This window comes from Manacus candei, unplaced genomic scaffold (assembly GCF_025592945.1).
Source record: "Manacus candei isolate 608988 ecotype Guabito, Panama unplaced genomic scaffold, ASM2559294v1 h1tg000131l, whole genome shotgun sequence".
NCBI lineage: Eukaryota > Metazoa > Chordata > Aves > Passeriformes > Pipridae > Manacus > Manacus candei.
In genome coordinates, this window is record NW_026138179.1 from 377,131 (window position 1) to 393,437 (window position 16,307).

Consider the following 16,307-nt stretch of genomic DNA (forward strand, 5'->3'; position numbering starts at 1 on the left):
TTCAGGTTATGCACATTTCAACCTTTCCCAGATCCCAGGCCAGGAAGGAAAAAGAAATCCTCTGTTCTACATTATTATGGGAGACAATAACTCTCTCCATGTAGAAACCAAAACACTTCTTGTTCTTCATGGGGAGAAATGGGAGTCATTAATCCAGCTGGAAGAAATCACAGTCATTACTAAGGAAAATTGCAAGACCTTTCACTTTTAAATACTTGATAAATAACTATTTGCCTGACTGTTTATTAGGATGCTATTCACACATTGTAATCCAGGAATAAACATGAAAATAAGTATATTGTCAGCAATAAAACAAGTAGCTACTGTCTGGCCCACTTGCAGCCCCTGTAATTCACACACAAAACCCCTCACTCTCATCACTGTCCCGCAGAGATTTCATTAGACTGCTCTGCTATTAAATTGCATAATAAGACTTCTAAAACACAGAACAATTATTAATTTTTTTTGACCCTGCTGGAGCCTGGTAGCACAAATAATGCTAGCATACAAGGTGATGTGCTACTGTAAAATAGAAATGTCTTCATATTTCGAAGTTATTATAAGGAAAACATGCTAGAAACTATATCACTAAGTGCCTCAAGTACTTACAAGTGTCCTCCTTAGGACCCTTCATCTCTGAACTGAGCTCAAAGTGGCACCCAAGCATTTAGGTATTCCCACACCCACCCTGTTGTTTTGGTGCCCAGCAGTGGGTATCACCACCATTCCTTTTACATTTACCAACTGAAATGCTGCAACCTACATGCATGGAAAATGCCCCAGTTACATACACTGGGCACCAAACCCCACCAAGACGACACCCAGTCCCAGGCTGTCCCAGGTGCTGTTCCACAGAGCACCCACAGTACTGAACTGCAGCATATGAATTTCAGAACAAGTGCTTGATGTGCTCCCAGCAGTCCCCTTAGCCACAGAGGCACCTACAAGGAAGGAGCAATACAGGAATGAGCACTGTGCTCAGAAGGGGCTTCGACTCAAATTTTCATGCTTCAGTTCAGTGGCAGTGAGTCTAATACACCAGCTTGCCTTCTGCACTCTGGTGTTGCACCAGGGGTGAAGAGGAGAGTCCCAGTCCATCCCACCATGGCACAGCACAACACCCACAGCCCAGGACTTGCCCCAGGGCAGTGCTCAGGTGCTTCCACTCCAGCACTGCTGAATCCAGTCCTGTTTGCCAGAAACAGAACTCCCAGGGGGATGCCAAGGCTGCCTTGTGTCAGCAGTGCCCAGCTCAGCACTGAGCAAGGTGCCCTGCAAGCCCTCGGGGAGTGCATCAGCAGAGCTTCATCCTTACACAGAGGGGAAATGGAGGCAGGGCCCCAGAGGCAAGACAGAGGAAGCTGGGAAAGACAAACAGGCACATCAAGAAGGCTTGCAGGCTCTATCTGTAGTCTGCTGTGTAATAGCAACTTTATGCATCCCAAGTGCCAAAATCCCTCCAACTTACCCCCAGGTGGCTCAGCACAGCTACACTCTCCTAACCAAACACCTGGTGCACATCAGGCTGAGAAAGCACACGGTGGTATTTGGGTATAAGGGGATTTGGAGCAGAGAAGAGAATTAAAATCCTTAATCACAGCAGTGCAAGGTTACCATCTTCCCTGACCTTCCTGCTGGGAAAGGCAGAGCGAGAGTGGAAGCTCTGGAAAACGCCAGCTCTTTACCCCTCGTACTCAGGACACAGCCCTCCCTCGGGAAATCTGCCCCAGTTTAGACCTGACACAGTTACAAAACTTTCCACACAATCTTAATGTTGTTAGCTCTGGGGAATCACAGACCAAGGGGGGCAAAAATGAGGCTAATTATCCTTTTTCAATATTCCCCATCTATGTTTAGCCTCAATGAATAGTCCTCCAACCTTCTGGAATGATCACTTGAGGAGAAAGTAATATTCATCTACAGGGACTTGTAAAACAACTTAAACCCTTCTGAGCTGAGAGGAATATTTTGGTGGAATATTTTTGGGGTGACTTTTGTGCTTGAGCTGTGATGTCTGTGCCTTCCACAGACAGATGCACTGTACAAGAGGCAAGTGCTCCAGCCTGCAAGGTCCTGAAACTGCTGGAGTGCACAGGGTCAGCACCTTCCAGGAGGGAATTGAGTCCTCACACAAGGAGCACATCTGCCTGCACACTGCATACACATTTATTTTATGTTGGATTACCTGGGGTAGAGCAGGCAGAACTAAAATTTATACGTCCCAATCAATTTTCCCTTTTTGAAGTTAAACATCAGGTTTTCCCCCTTTTGGAAAAAAACCCCAGCATTTTCCAAATCTTTCTCTTCAAACCAGGTGGGAGAAGCTGTTCCCTGGGAAACTGAGCCTACTCCCTGAAGCAACACAGACAAGACCAGGCTGGAGAGACCGATAGTTTTGTGGGCTGCCTGGATAGACAGAAGTTGGCTGGTTTTTAAAAAGAATCAAATGTGATCAGAGCTCTCCTGGAGTCAGGCAAGGGCCAAGCTGCCTGTCTGGTGCTGTTCCTCACAGCAGGTGTGTGCTGCTATCCAAGCAGTCAGCCCAGGCTGCATCTCAAACCAATTCACCTGAAAACAGGCAGAGGTGAATGGTATTTTAACATCAATAATGTATAAAAAGTACTTTTTATTGTAACCTCGTAAGCCTTGAAGGAAAGGACCAATTTTCCATCATCTCCTGTATGACAAAGACTCTGTGACAGATGTAAAGAAAACATATGGACAGTGCTGCCTCCTGAGATGCTGACCAAGCTGTCAGGCCCCTTTTGGGCTTCTGCTTGCTGCTTCCACAAGAGGCTCTCTAAATTGAGGGAAGTAGCAATCCAGTTACCGAGCTCCCACTGGGACTTGCAATAGGTAGAGCACGTCAAACACGGCTCTCTGGAGAAGCTGATCCACAGCCAGGGCACAAAACTTCATCTCTTGTTGCCTGGAGCTTTATTCACCCCAGTTTAAAGCATCTCCAAGTATCAGATCTCTGCTTGCTCCTTTGGATAACTATTCCCCTGGCCAGCTCCATTGTGCTGCCTCAAAATCCCACCGTGCATTAACATTCCAATCTTTGAGGCATCCCATGGTTTTAATTTGTACCTCTCCAAAGGATTAAGTTCACATTAGGGAACACACCTCCGAGCTGAGCAATCCAGGTGAACAGATGAGCTGTCACACGTGTGAGTGTGACAGTCCCTGACCCTGCTAACCATGACTTCCAAATATGCAGAAAGCAAGAGGGATCCCTGGAGCCCCCAACTCCTGCAACCCCCAATTCCCTAACTCAGTGCAGGGCTCGTGTCACAGATCTCTCCTCCTGCTGGAGGAGGGAGTACCACAGTTATTAAGAGCCAGTGGTTTCAAATTCACTGGCAGCTATGAACACTGGGCACAAAGGTTACACAGATCATAGCAGGAGACAACTCACACCACAAAGCAGAAGCACCTCCATGGGGAAAAGCCAGACTAAGCTTGATTTGGTTTGTAATGTGTTAATGAGATAGGAAGGCAGCGAACAGCTTTGCCTTCCCTTCAGGCTAACACAGAAATCCTCCTGGTTCACCATCTCTTAGTTACAGAAAAAAAAAAAAAGCATCTTGCAAGCTGTACTTTCCAGCAGGGGAAACCCCAGGCCCAAGGGCTGCAAAGCAGGCTCTTGCCAACCTCTCACCAGACATCAAAAGCCCGTTTCTGAGCCTGGAGCTGTCAGGAATGAGCAGCAGCTTGGAAGCAAGGGAAACAGGGCAAGCAGCAAAATGCTGGGACTGGATCTGAGGCCCCTGAGATGAAGGCATGAACAGAGGGACAAAAGATCCCCTTACTAGCAAAAGAGCCCCTGTGAGACCTGAATAAGTCACTAAGCACCTTCTGTTTTCAGATTTTCAGGAGCCAGGAAAGTGCCTGAGAGCCAAGTACAGAACCAATGTCTCCTGCTGGGGAAGGGTGGGATTTTTACAGAAGTATTTCCACGCTAATTATGCACAACAGAGGGAGAACACACTTGGAAGAACCTGCAGATGAGAAACTGCAGTTTGTCACCCAGTTCCCAAAGCCAGTGCAGCACTCAGACGTCCCAGGTCTGAAAGACCTAGAAACTCCCTAGTTAATTTGAAGGTCAAGCCATCATTTTGGAGATGCTTCGAGACTCCTCCCACCTTTGGAGATCCCAGCTGAGCCTTCTCTTTCATCACACTGATTACCAGCAAATCTGCACAAATGAAACCAGCACACGTGAATTATTTCCTTAAAAGCATCGAGCCACAAGAGAAGCATCAGATGACCCTCAGGTGGGCACCTGCTCAGTCACTCTGGGACTTCCAAAAGTGTGGTGAGATAAAGGAAAACAACAGGGGTCAGGAGGTTGGTGAGTGCACTGGACAGAGCTGGCACTATGGTGTGACACTTTGCAAGTCACAGCCCCCCTGCGATTCAGCTTCCCCATCTGAGCAGAAGCCACATCTGCACATCTACTAATGAAAAAACCCTGAATAGAAGCTGTTCCCCTTCTCAAAGCACATTAAGCAAACCATAACATGATTTACTTCAGAAACAAGTGCTCTGACTTAAGAGTCCTGGCTAGGTTTGATGTTTATGAAGTTACAATTTCTGTAGCTGCCTCTGAGAAAGGCAAATGCCTGGCGAGTGAACCAGCACACGGCACAGCTCCTGCTCACACTCCCTGACCTCACCTCTGGGCCATCCTCCTGCCAATCAGCACTGTACCTCAGTATTCCCAAAGGAAACTCTGAAACAGCGGGGAATGGATGCACACAGAGGAAAGGTTATCAAAATGTGCCCCTGAGACCCTGTCATTCTTAAGCATCTTTTGAAAGGTAACATATTTTCACTCACTGGCTTCCAAAAAAAAAAATAAAAAAAATCAATAGCTGTTTTTTAAATTGGAAAAAGCCAATATAAACTGTGGATAACTGAGGCATGCTCTGACCTCTAAGAATAACAACAGCATAAGGGCAGAAATAGGCTGCTGCCTATACTCCATTATGCCAAGATCAGCATTTTGGTGCTAGTTTGTAGAAAAGCAACCAGTCATTTTTTTAGTCTGCCACCTCTAAACAGCGTTCACATTGATATTCCATGTAATTCTGGGTGGTTTGATTTGTCTTGTGGTCCCAAGGCATCATCTCTGGACTTCTAATGCTCAGACTGAATTTCTGGAAAAATCTTAAAAGCCAAGGTTTTGCAGCATGTGAGCCTCCCTGAGGAAATGGTATGTCACCAGAAAGTGGCTGGATCACATTTCTCTGGGACACCCTAGCCAAGCAGGACTGAGGATAAAACCCTACAGACATCAAGCATCACCAGTCAGCAACACAAAACAGAAGTCCTCAAGGAGGCTGAGTTTTGGAGTGGCTTCTCAAGGGGCTACTGATATTCATTTGTCTTACTTTTTCTAACACTTCCTTGCTACTGCAGTCAAAGCCATTACAAAAAGCACATGAAAATATGAGTGGTTTCTTCCTCTGCCCCTATTAGTTCAGTTCACTGTCTTCCATATCTAGCCTGACAATACCTGTCTACCTCACCTGGTGGAAGCTGTGTAGCACTTGCTCTCCAGAGGGGAAAAAAGGCAGGGCTTTCCAAATATTTTCTAATTTATTTTTTTTTAAAGCACGTATGGAACACGTCAAGCACATGTGAACCTTGATCTGACCTGCACCACAGCACCCACAACATCAGAGATGCACACCCAAACTCCTGATCTTTCTCCTGATTTTAAAAGCTACTGTGCTTCCCTCAGCTTTGTGCAAAACCCCACGAGCACAAAAATGACCAAGATTCACACCCAGCAGGAAGTGTGAGGGTGCTGCCAACCCCTTGCTTTGATTCCTCCACTGGCTTTCCTGAAAAGCATCACAAGGCAAGGAGACAGTTAATGGTGTTACATGTTCTCTCAGTGCTCATTAGCCAGACACCTGTGACTGAGCCATGCTGAGACCACAGAGCAAGAACACAGATGGACAATTACACATTTTTAAAATTGCTCTCTGTGCCAGCTGTAAATCTTGAGACTTGTGGGAGTAAATTCCCTGCCCTTTTTACCTATTCCCCTTGAAATACATTATCAGCCTCAGGATTTTCCCCACTCCTGTTCAATGTCTGCCAAGAGGAAGCAGCAATATTGCTCAGACAGCTACCTTAACTGTCTTTAAAGCAAAGCAATAAAATAGGTGGCAGTCTCCCAAACTCCTTGGCTTACACACCCTTTGTTTGCCAGCTCTGTCACATTTGGTCAGTCTTAGCTGTCGTGTAAGGAGCAGAGAGGACATCACAGCCACTGATAAGGAAATCAGAGGCTGAACAAGGACAATGGAAAGCTCAGGCTGTTCTCAGATGTCTGAACTGCTTCTCCTGCAGCCCTTTCCACCCTTCCTGCTCTCTCCTAAAAAGGGTCTGGATCCAGGGGGTGAGGCTCTGGAACAGGACAGCAGATCTGGAGTTAAAAAGTGTGCAGTCTAGGACACAGCTGTCCATTCACCAAGCACAGATGTGAGCCAGATTAAAAAAGGAAAACCAATCCTGCAGTGGTGAGAGGCAGCCCCGAGAAATGCCAAAGCAGCAGCACTGTACAACTGCAGAGAACTGAATTATAACCTCACCTCCACTCTGAGGTCAGCACTTCTTGCTGCAAGGGGATAAATCAGTCCTTCACCAGCTCTGTACAGCTCTGCTGAGGAGCTTACCAAGGTGAAGAGTCCAGCAGCCCAGACAACACCACGGGCTGGGATCAGAGCTCACCATCCCACTCAGAGAGGCCTCAGTTAAACCTTGATGACTTCGCAGGAACCAAAAAAAGAAGCTCTGGCCATGGCCTGTAGCCCTGCCCACACAGTTCCCATGTCAATGGCATTCTTGTATCCATGCTATTGGTGGAGAAAGGGCTTTCAGAGGCACAGGCCACTGGCCCTCACCTGGTGTCGTTAGGGAAAAGTACCAGCAGCTGTGAGAACCCCTTGTGCCCCACCCAGAGCTAACAGTGTAGCCCATTCAGAGAGGCAAGATGTAGCAAACAACAGAAAAGTGTCAGCTTTGAACATCACAAAAATCAGGGGGCAAAAAAATGGAAGGATTTTTTTTTTTTGTTATCAAAGTGCTAAAGAACATAACTTTGTTTTCACTCTGGTAGCAGCAGAAAATGGCCCTCCAGACCTCACTGCAAACCTTCTGTTTGGCTCTTCAACCCACTGATACAATGACCTCTGTAAACAAAACATGCATTGGCCTTGGTGTTTGCAGGATTAGTCTCACTGTCACCCAGGCTCCAGCTTTCGACTATTTCATCAAAAACTGGTAGAAGTTTCTAGTGGTCCCTCTGCAGTTTCCCAAGGTAAATAGTCAGCACTGAGCAGTACAAAGGACACTAGAAAAGCAACTGGTGCAGAAAACTGTGCCTCTTAGTTATAGCTATTAAAAAATTACAGATAAGATACTGTCAAAACCACAAAATCAGCATCTTAGGAAACCTGAACAACTTCTGTTCACAGAAGGCAAACCACTTTTTGAAGGACAGAGAAAGTTTCCCCAACCCTTACAACTAGTATTACCAATAAAAGCAAGAGCTGCACTCCTAAAGCTAATCTGTCACCACCACACAAAGTCTAGAACTCCAAAATCAGACCAACACCTGAGTAATCCTAAGCTCAAATCATAATTATCTGGGGCTTCTTTTCATAGAGACAGGTAAACAAGCAGTTTCAAGGTAGATATTTTTACTAGCTCCCTACTTTAAAGGTTCCCATACTTCACCAAAACATTTGCACATAAAAAATTCCACAAGTGGAAGCCTCATGTTCTGAAGTAATCCTGCAAGGCAGGCCTTCCTGTAAATCAACCCCCTCTTTTTAAGTGACACTTCTATGCTCGTGTTAGGCCACAACACTCACCTACAGTACCCAGATGGATGTGTCCATGTTTGTCAAACAAACTGATTTCATGCAGCCCCCAGGCCCCAGGAATGCAGCTCTCCCTGTGCCATCTGATGACATGACAGAACCCAACGAGGCTTTTGCATGACAGCCCTGTGATCCTATAGCTTCAGCTGTTCTCACCTGCTAGGACATCACATTTGAATCAGGAAAAAAACCCCAGGAAAATCGTGGACAAACAAGCTGGTGGCTAAGGAAGGCAGTCAGAATGCAAAATTTCTGCCTGCAATTCTGCTACACATTTTTATCTGTCCACAGGAAGGGCTTAACCTCGCCTTTGGAGAAAGGATATGACAGACACATTCTTCCTCAAAAGCTGCAGTGGTACAGCTCTTTGCCATTCCATCAGTCAATAAAGGGTATTCCTGCAGCCCGGACTGTGCAGGGAAATCGGGAAGCTCCTACTCACGGCTCTCCTCAGCTCAGGCAGCAAGAGCAGTGGAAGCCACAGCTCTCTGCCTCCTCCTCCAGATTTAGGCAGCGCGGGTGTTATTGCTGGGAACTGCTGCCCTCTGGTGTTGCACGAAACAGGCGAAGTTCCTGCCTGACAAAACCAGATTCACTGCTACATATAAAGAAAATGCCCCATGGTAATAACCAGTAGGTCCCAGGGCATTCAGATTTCAGGTGGGTTCACCCAGGCCCCTCAGTTCTGGTCTTATGAATTTATAAAACACCTGCCCCTTCTTTCAGCACAGCCTGAAGGGCCTCTTGCAAGCCAAGCTCAACCTAAAGCTCGATTTTACCCAGCCCACCCCCTTTGCTGCAGCTGTTTCAGAGGTAGAAGCACTCAGCTGTTAAGTCTGTTCAACAAAACACATCTTACTGCCTGCTCTTCCTCATGGATTGTGAACATCACCAGGGAAAGTGCCAGCCAACATCCTGCCCTCAGCACAGGACTTGGACCAGCCCCAAAAAATAAAACATGTTACCCTCATCCCTGCAAGACCAACGTGCTTCCCTCCTTGTCTCAACCTTCACAAAGGCAGTGCCACTGGGAAGCTCTGCCAACCAGTATAAACACTGTCCAGCTGAGGAGGCCTAAGTGAATTCACAGGGCTGTTTTGAGGTTGAGCAAAGACTGGTGTCTGCATATAAGGACACTGTGCAGCCCTCGGACAGGAAATCTTGGCTTCGTTTTCCTTGAGGTCTGTATTTACTCATGATAAAAAACAAACCAGTGTAAAGGAAAGAGAAGACCCACTGTTTCTCAGAGCCCAGGTCCAGCCTGCCTGCAGCACAGCAGCTCCCAGCTTGCACTGGGCCCACAGTGGACACATCACATCTGCCAACTTACTTGACTTCCTCACCAGCAAAATCAAACGTTTTGGTGATTGTCACTTTTCCTGAATCTTTTGGCTTGTCCTGAAGCTTATTGCCACTCTTCTCTTCTTCAGCCTACAAAACAAAAGGAGAAAGCAAAATAATGTGCTTGTGGAGCCAAGCAAAATTCCCATTCCATGGGGCTGAGGACCCAAGCCAGACCTCAGGTAGCACTGCAGTTTAGGCTGGGGGTCAAAGCAAGTCACCCACAGACAAGAAAAAGGACATAAATGCCCCTTCCACAGAATGAAATTCCCCATTTTGGTTCCAGGCTGTCATTGGAGTTCTAGGATCAAAACAGACCCAAAATAAGAAGTGAAATTGTGATAAATGGAGGAAGGAGCACTTTGCAGTGGTTCAGAAAGCAAGCAAAAAAAGACTCACTTCTTCCAAACTTAGCACCACCAGGCAGTAAAGCTGCCAGGGTGAATTCCACAAAAATATGATTATTTCTTCTCAAGAATAAAAGAAGAACACAACCCATCAGCAGGAAAAGCAAGGCTGATCTTCACACTTGTCAATAACGTCTCTTTAATTTGAGAAAGAAAAATCTTTATTAAGCAACTTGTCAACAATGCCTATTAATTTACTCAGTCACAGCTACAGCTTCTAAAAAAAAAATAAAAAAACCTCAGACCCTATAAATAATCAAAACAAACCCCCCAAATTCTTGCTCTAAATCAACCACACACCATAGAGATCTTCAAGCAGACAATGCAAGTCCAAGTTAAGAAGTTCACAAAGAAAACAGAGAAACTGCATCTCTCCATGAATTACTCCAGGCTATGGAGGAACTTTCAAAGACCACTCACGTTTTAGCAGCCTGCCCATAAAAGTAGAATGGCTCAGAGGAAAAAAAAAATCACTCTGTCCTTCTCTCTGATTCTACCTGTAACCACCCCAGCTGCTCAGCCACTGACAAGGGAGACACAGGAGGGCTCAGATGAAAGGACTCTTCTTCCAAAAGTTGCAACCAAAGATAAACAACTACACTTGCCCTGCAACCTTCCAACAGTCACAGAAAGAAGCTTCACACAGTCAGAACTGTACTTGCCAGGTACAACACTTTTTTGGCAACCCCAACTGACAATTCTAGCAACAGAGGGTCAGTGTTGGTGCCTTCTTCCCTTCCACCACCTTCAGCGTGAAAGGCTTTGCAAGGCAAACACGTCCTTTTGGTTTCACTGGGAACCAAATCCTTCTGAATAGCTGATCACACAGAGAATTCTCTCTCCAGAAAAACCTCTGCAGACCAAGAGCACCTTACTGGGGCTTATGTGGGAAGTGAGAGAAAGCCAGACTCAGTGTTGTAGCAAACATGCACCCCAACATGCAGCACCTTCCAGACCCCCCCGCTGTACGAGGATGAATGGCAAGGCAGAGGTGTCAGCACAGGCCCCTTCTGTTTCCCCACTCACACACACACACAGAGCCTGCCTTTTTCTTTCCCTTCTGAGCATCAGGAAAGGCACAAGCCCCTGGGAGAGCTGTACCCACAAGCACAGCACAGACCAAAGCTCATGGTGCTGTTCCCGTGTCACAAGGAGAATCCAGGACCAGGAAGAAAAGCCAACAGAGCTCTGTGGGACCCTCCGAGATGCTGGCAAGCAGCTCCCAAAGCAGCACTGCCAGATCACAGACCCCCTCAGTCTGGCCCATCACGGGGCTCCAGTCCCACAAAGCAGAGGGGCAGGGGCAAACCCAGCCTGTTCCCAGCTCTGCCTGACATCTGGTACCAGCCAGAGGCAACTGTGTGCTCTAAACCTCCAGGCCCTGTCCACACTCCCAGCCCCTCTTACCTTCTTGGCTTGTGTCCCTTGCGTGGCAGCCCCTGCTTTGGGTTTCTGTCCTACGTCACTGAGGAAACTGGCCCAAAGAGCATCCTCTTTCTTTTTTTCTTCTTCTTCTCTGCTTCTTTCCACCTGCTCTACATTATCCACTTCCTCCTCTCCATTCTGCTGAGCCTTTTCTTCCTCTTTCTCGTCTGGCTCTAGCAAGAGACCTCCTTTCTTCCTCTTCCTGAAAGCAGACACCAAAAAAAAAAAAAAATATACTGAAGTGCTGCAACACTATTCCAGAACTGAACTCTAACCTTGAGTGAAGCAACATGGTATTTCACATTCCCACTAAGATATTCAATGTGGGAAGTCCCCTCTAACCTGGAGGGTGAAGGTATCTAATTAAAAGATGTTGCTGCTTAGAAAACAGAGTGAGACTGATGCAGGCAGTGCCCCTGAAGTGAACTGGCACATGTGTGGGTGTGTCTGTGGGTACACGATGTGGGGAGGCCCTGGCACAGGTTGCTCAGAGAAGCTGTGGCTGTCCCTGGATCCCTGGAAGTATCCAAGGCCAGGTTGGATGGGGTTTGGAGCAACCTGGGCTAGTGGAAGGTGTCCCTGCCCGTGGCAGGGAGTGGAACGGGATGGGCTTTAACGTCCCTTCCAACCCAAACCATCCCAGGGTTCTGTGGTTCTGGGACACTGGAGGAACCAGGAGGGAGGAGGACTTGGGCTGGACTGAAACCAACCTCAAATAACGTATATCTACATGGGGTTTTCTCCCACTGACGGGTGCTTTGCACTTAAAAAGGCTTATGAAAGGGGAAGCAGCTATTGCCGGGGAGGGTTTTCAGGCACGGTCTGTCAGGCCTGAGGCTGCTCCTGACGCCGAAGCGGAGCGAGGAGCAGCGTTCCCCGTTCCCCCGCCCCTCAGCGGCTCCGGGCCGGGTCCCCGCGGCCGTACCTGCCGGGGGGGTGGCGGGGGCTCCTCCTGCCACGGGGCGGCCGCGGGCTGTCCGCCGGCTCCTCCTCCCGCACCAGCTCGCTCTCGTCGTCCTCGCTGTACTCCGCACCTGCAAGCGCAGCCACTGAGCACCGGCACCGCTGGCACCGCTGGCACCGCCGGGGCCGCCGGCCCCCGCCCGCCACCGCTCACCTGAGGGCACGTAGTCGTCGTCCTCGGCCGAGGAGTACTGCTCCTGGTCCTGCTCCGACTCCGACCCCGACATGGTGCGGCCCCGGCCCCGCCGCCTCAGGCACCTCCCGCCGCCGCCGCCTCGCGCGCGCTCACTGCCGCCCAGAGCGCCGCCACCACCCGCGGGCGCCCCCTGGCGGGCGGGAAGAACGGTTGCGCCTCCCAGGAGGCGCCGCCGTGCGCCGGGAGCAGCGACGAGAGTCCGCCAGCGGGCCAGAGCGTCCTGCCAATCCCAGCATTCCCTGCGCCCCACAGCCGTTCCCATGGTAGCGCGGGGGAGAGCGGGGCCCGACCGCGCGGAGGCGAGCGGCGGTTGGTGGAAAACCCTGCCCGTCACCTTGCGGCGCTTCCCATTGGTTGCGACGGGCGGAAAGGGGCGGGCGGAAGGGGCGGTGGCGGATGGCGGCGGGGCGGGCGCGGGGATGGAGGGTGGCGATGCGGGCGGCGGGGGCCTCCTGCAGCAGATCCTCAGTCTCCGCCTCGTGCCCCGCGTGGGCAATGGCACCACCACCTACTCCAGCCCGCTCTCCACCTTCCCAGGTACCTCCCCGCGTCGGGGCCTGCTCGGGGTGGGGCCCGCCCGCCGGCGCTGCCGGCGGCCCACGGGCCGCCCTCACAGCCCTTCTCCCCACAGAGATGTGGTACGGCGTCTTCCTGTGGGCCGTCGTCTCCTCCCTCGCCTTCCACGTCCCGGCCGCTCTACTCGCGCTGTTCACGCTGCGGCACCACAAGTACGGCCGGTTCATGTCCGTGAGCGTCCTGCTGATGGGCATCGTGGGACCCATCACCGCCGGCACCCTCACAAGTACGGCAGGCGCCCGGCGCGATCGGGGGGCTCTGTGGCGATCAGGGATCGCCTCCGCGGGCGCGCGGGACCGCGGCGTTCCCTGGCGTGGAGATGAACGCTCTGGCCCTGTTCCCCCCTTACCCCGCGTTTGACCCTGTTCCCTGCCCCAGTTCATATCCCGAACCTTCCCGTCCATCCCTGTGGCGCAGCAGCGTGTGCCACGTTCACATCTTGGCTTTTCGCCTCCCCACAGGCGCTGCCTTTGCTGGAGTTTACAGAGCTGCGGGGAAAAAGATGATCCCCTTCGAGGCCCTCATTTTCGGTGTGGGGCAGACCTTCTGCGTGGTGGTGGTGTCGTTCCTGCGCATCCTGGCCACGCTGTAGCTCCCCCCGGGGAGGCTGGAGGACACAAACCGGAGTGGGCGTGAAGGACCTGGCACCTGCTCTGCCTCTGGAACAAATCCCAGGGAGCACAGCTCGGGGCTTGTGCTTCCTCCACTGATTTAAGGAATTGTGAGGGCCTGCTCCTGCCTCTAGTGTGGCTTGGAATTAAGCTGAAAATTGTGAATTTTGTTACTTTTTGGTAACATTAAGTGCCAAGTGAAACTTATTTCTCTGGAGGGTAGGAAGATGGCTTCTGGAGGGGGAGGCCCACATACCTTTTAGCAGTGATGAATTGTAGCCACAGGACATAACTGAGATGTGACACTGGCTGTGCTGGAGTGGGAGCAGGACCACAGAGTGACACGGTGTGCTCAAAGCTCACTTAGTGCTTTGACCTGCTGTTGCTTTGTTCTCAGTGAACCTGAAGCTCTTTTAATGTGAATTTTCTTTAGATTAAAAAATTAATTTGTTTTCTTCCCAGCCCAAACTCCTTCATACCAGGTCGTAGTCTTAGTGGATTTTGAGAGCAGCAAAAAGGAAAGCTCAATTTAGATGGATGAGGGTGCAGATTTGTGTCTGGGAGCTGTGGCTGTGAGGGCTGTGCAGGGGAAATGACCAAACACAGCCCCAAACCAACCCTTAGCTGGCAGAACAGTCTCCTTATGGACTGTTTTAGTTTGCTTTGGCTTTAAGTGACTTTTTACTTAACTGGTGGCTCTGCTCTTGTACCCAGTTGTGCCACGTGGCTGGGGCAGCTCAGGTGCTTCCCAAGGGCTCGGTTCTCTGGGGAAGCTGGGGTTGAACCCCAGGGATGTGGGGTGGTGTGGGCAGCCCCAGGGGTTTGCTGTGTCCTTGTTTGTTTGTTCCCAGCTGCGGAGGGAAGGGACCATCTGCATCCAGCCTTGTGGGACACATTTCCTTTTTGTGTCTTTGCTGAAGTCCTTTGGTCTCCAAACCAGCTCCCTCCCTGAGGCCACTGACCCTCCATGAGCCCGTGTCCTCTGTGTGAAACAACTGGACGTGGCACTCAGTGCCATGGTCGAGTTGACAAGGGGGTGATCACTCAGAGGTTGGACTCGATGATCCTAGAGGGCTTCTCCAAACTAAATGATTCTGTGATCCCTCAACAAGGCACTGTGTTTATCATGGGAAAGGATTTCTCTCTGCATCAACTTCTCCTGAGTGGTCTGTTGCTGGCAAGAGGTGTTTTGCAGGAGCTACTTACTGAGATTAAATTTTAGCCCAATTCGGGGTATAAAGTTGTGCATTTTAGGAAAGAGTTTAATGTGAATCCTTCTCCTTAGGTGGGTGAGGTCCAAGTGGTGTTACTTGCACTGAACCCTGGATCTGTGGAGTGCCCCATGTGCCGTGCTGTTTGTAGAGAGCCAGGACAGCCCTGGGGGGAGGTTGGGCCTCTCCTGCCCTCTTTGGGGACAGAAGCAATGAAAAAGCAGGAACAGTGATCTCTCTACTGTCTTTCCCCCTTACAACTTCTTAGCACATGTCTGGAGTGCCTGGTTTAATTCACAGGAATTACCCTGAGTCTTCCTGGATGGATTGAAAGTCTCTCATGGGACTTGGATTGGGTGGGTCTGGCCTTACCTTTCAGATGATGCCAGAAACTCGTGTCCAGGCACCTGCTGTGCTCCCCTTTCCCCCGCCCCAGTGCCTGGCATCCCTCAGTAGCCACTAAGCTGATTGCAACTGGGAAAGCACTTTATCCGTGCCCTGTGTTCCAGCACGAGGATGGTTCCTCTGCAGGAATGGGGCTGAGGAATGCAGGACACAAATGGGGCTGCTACAGAGCCCAGAACAAACGAAACATTGCTCAGTAAAATCACTCAGTGCTGGGCAAACTGAAAAACTCCCATTCTCTACCCATTCAGGTCTCCCAAACTCTTGCTTTGAGATGGTTCTGGTTTACTTGGAGAACTGGCAGCTTGACTGCTGTTTGGATGTGGAGTGGTTGGAGCTGGTGGTGTCTCTCTGTGCCCAGACACTGAGAAATTTTTAGGGAATTCTCACATAAAAGGCAAACAATCAGTTTTTGATTTGTCTTGACAGGTATTAGCGCTGAGGGCAAGTTCTTTCTGTCATCTTGGTGCTCACAGAGCATCCTCCACTCCCCCAGCTGCCTTCCCAACCTCCCTCTCCAGTAAAACCAGATCCAAACAGGAAGGAGGAATAGCCTTGAGTCGAAGCCCCAGGTCAGTCACTGAAGGCAGTTTCCTCCCCTCTGACTGGTTTGGCCTTCCCTTTCCATTCCTTTATCCCAGGGGAGGTGTGTGGAGGAATCCCTTTTCAGCAGGTGTTGGTAGACTTTGCTCAGTCAGACTTGCCAAAAGCTGCAAAGAGCCTGCAAAAATGTCAACGCCGAGGTGTCCCCGGCTGGACAGCTGGGAGGCCCTGCCAGGGAGCCCAGCCAGTGCATTGGTCAAGGAAACACCTTCCAGGGAAGCCACCTGTCCTGGAGGAACCCTTGGCTCATGTGGGAGCTCATGGCCCTGCTCTCTGTGTGCAGCTTCCCCCTTGCTCTCACCCGGCTTCCTCTCTTGCTCGCGACCGTGGCTGTCATGAACAAATCTTTATATGATCGAAAATTCTGTAAATTTTATTTTTCTACTGACACTTCTAATCCTGGTGGTGATTATCAGTAAATTCTGTAACTATTGGAGTGAATGATGTCATGTGTTTCTCCTGCAATGTGACAAAGGGGCCTGGGTTGTGTCTTTGGAAATGAGCCTTGCTCCTATCTCGCTCGGGGCAGGTTTCTCCTGCCAGGGGCCATCTGCACCAGGAAATGTCTCAATTCTGGTGGTTAATGATGTCTCCATTAGGAGCTGGACCTGGGCCTGCAGCCAGGCACCACAGCCTGAGGTGACATCTCGCTCCTGCTCAGCTGTCAG

The 16,307-nt window shown here is 50.0% G+C and overlaps 2 protein-coding genes across 2 annotated transcripts in view; one reads left to right on the forward strand and one right to left on the reverse strand.

Moving 5' to 3' along the window:
* Positions 1-12,306, reverse strand: part of CFDP1 (craniofacial development protein 1) — a 58,059-nt gene extending 45,753 nt beyond the window's left edge. Inside the window, exons 1-4 of the mRNA XM_051771248.1 lie at positions 12,192-12,306; positions 12,000-12,108; positions 11,057-11,276; positions 9,232-9,332 (exon numbers count right to left, since the gene is read on the reverse strand). Of these exons, the coding sequence (XP_051627208.1) occupies positions 9,232-9,332; positions 11,057-11,276; positions 12,000-12,108; positions 12,192-12,264 (503 nt within the window). The 5' untranslated portion in view covers positions 12,265-12,306. The remainder of the gene's footprint in view (positions 1-9,231; positions 9,333-11,056; positions 11,277-11,999; positions 12,109-12,191) is intronic.
* A 307-nt stretch (positions 12,307-12,613) lies between these two features.
* TMEM170A (transmembrane protein 170A) lies at positions 12,614-16,075 on the forward strand. The gene is made up of 3 exons (XM_051771249.1): positions 12,614-12,770; positions 12,865-13,035; positions 13,271-16,075. Exons 1-3 carry the CDS (start codon positions 12,653-12,655, stop codon positions 13,399-13,401), a joined length of 420 nt encoding a protein of 139 aa, XP_051627209.1. The 5' UTR covers positions 12,614-12,652; the 3' UTR covers positions 13,402-16,075.
* The last annotated feature ends 232 nt before the right edge of the window (positions 16,076-16,307 follow it).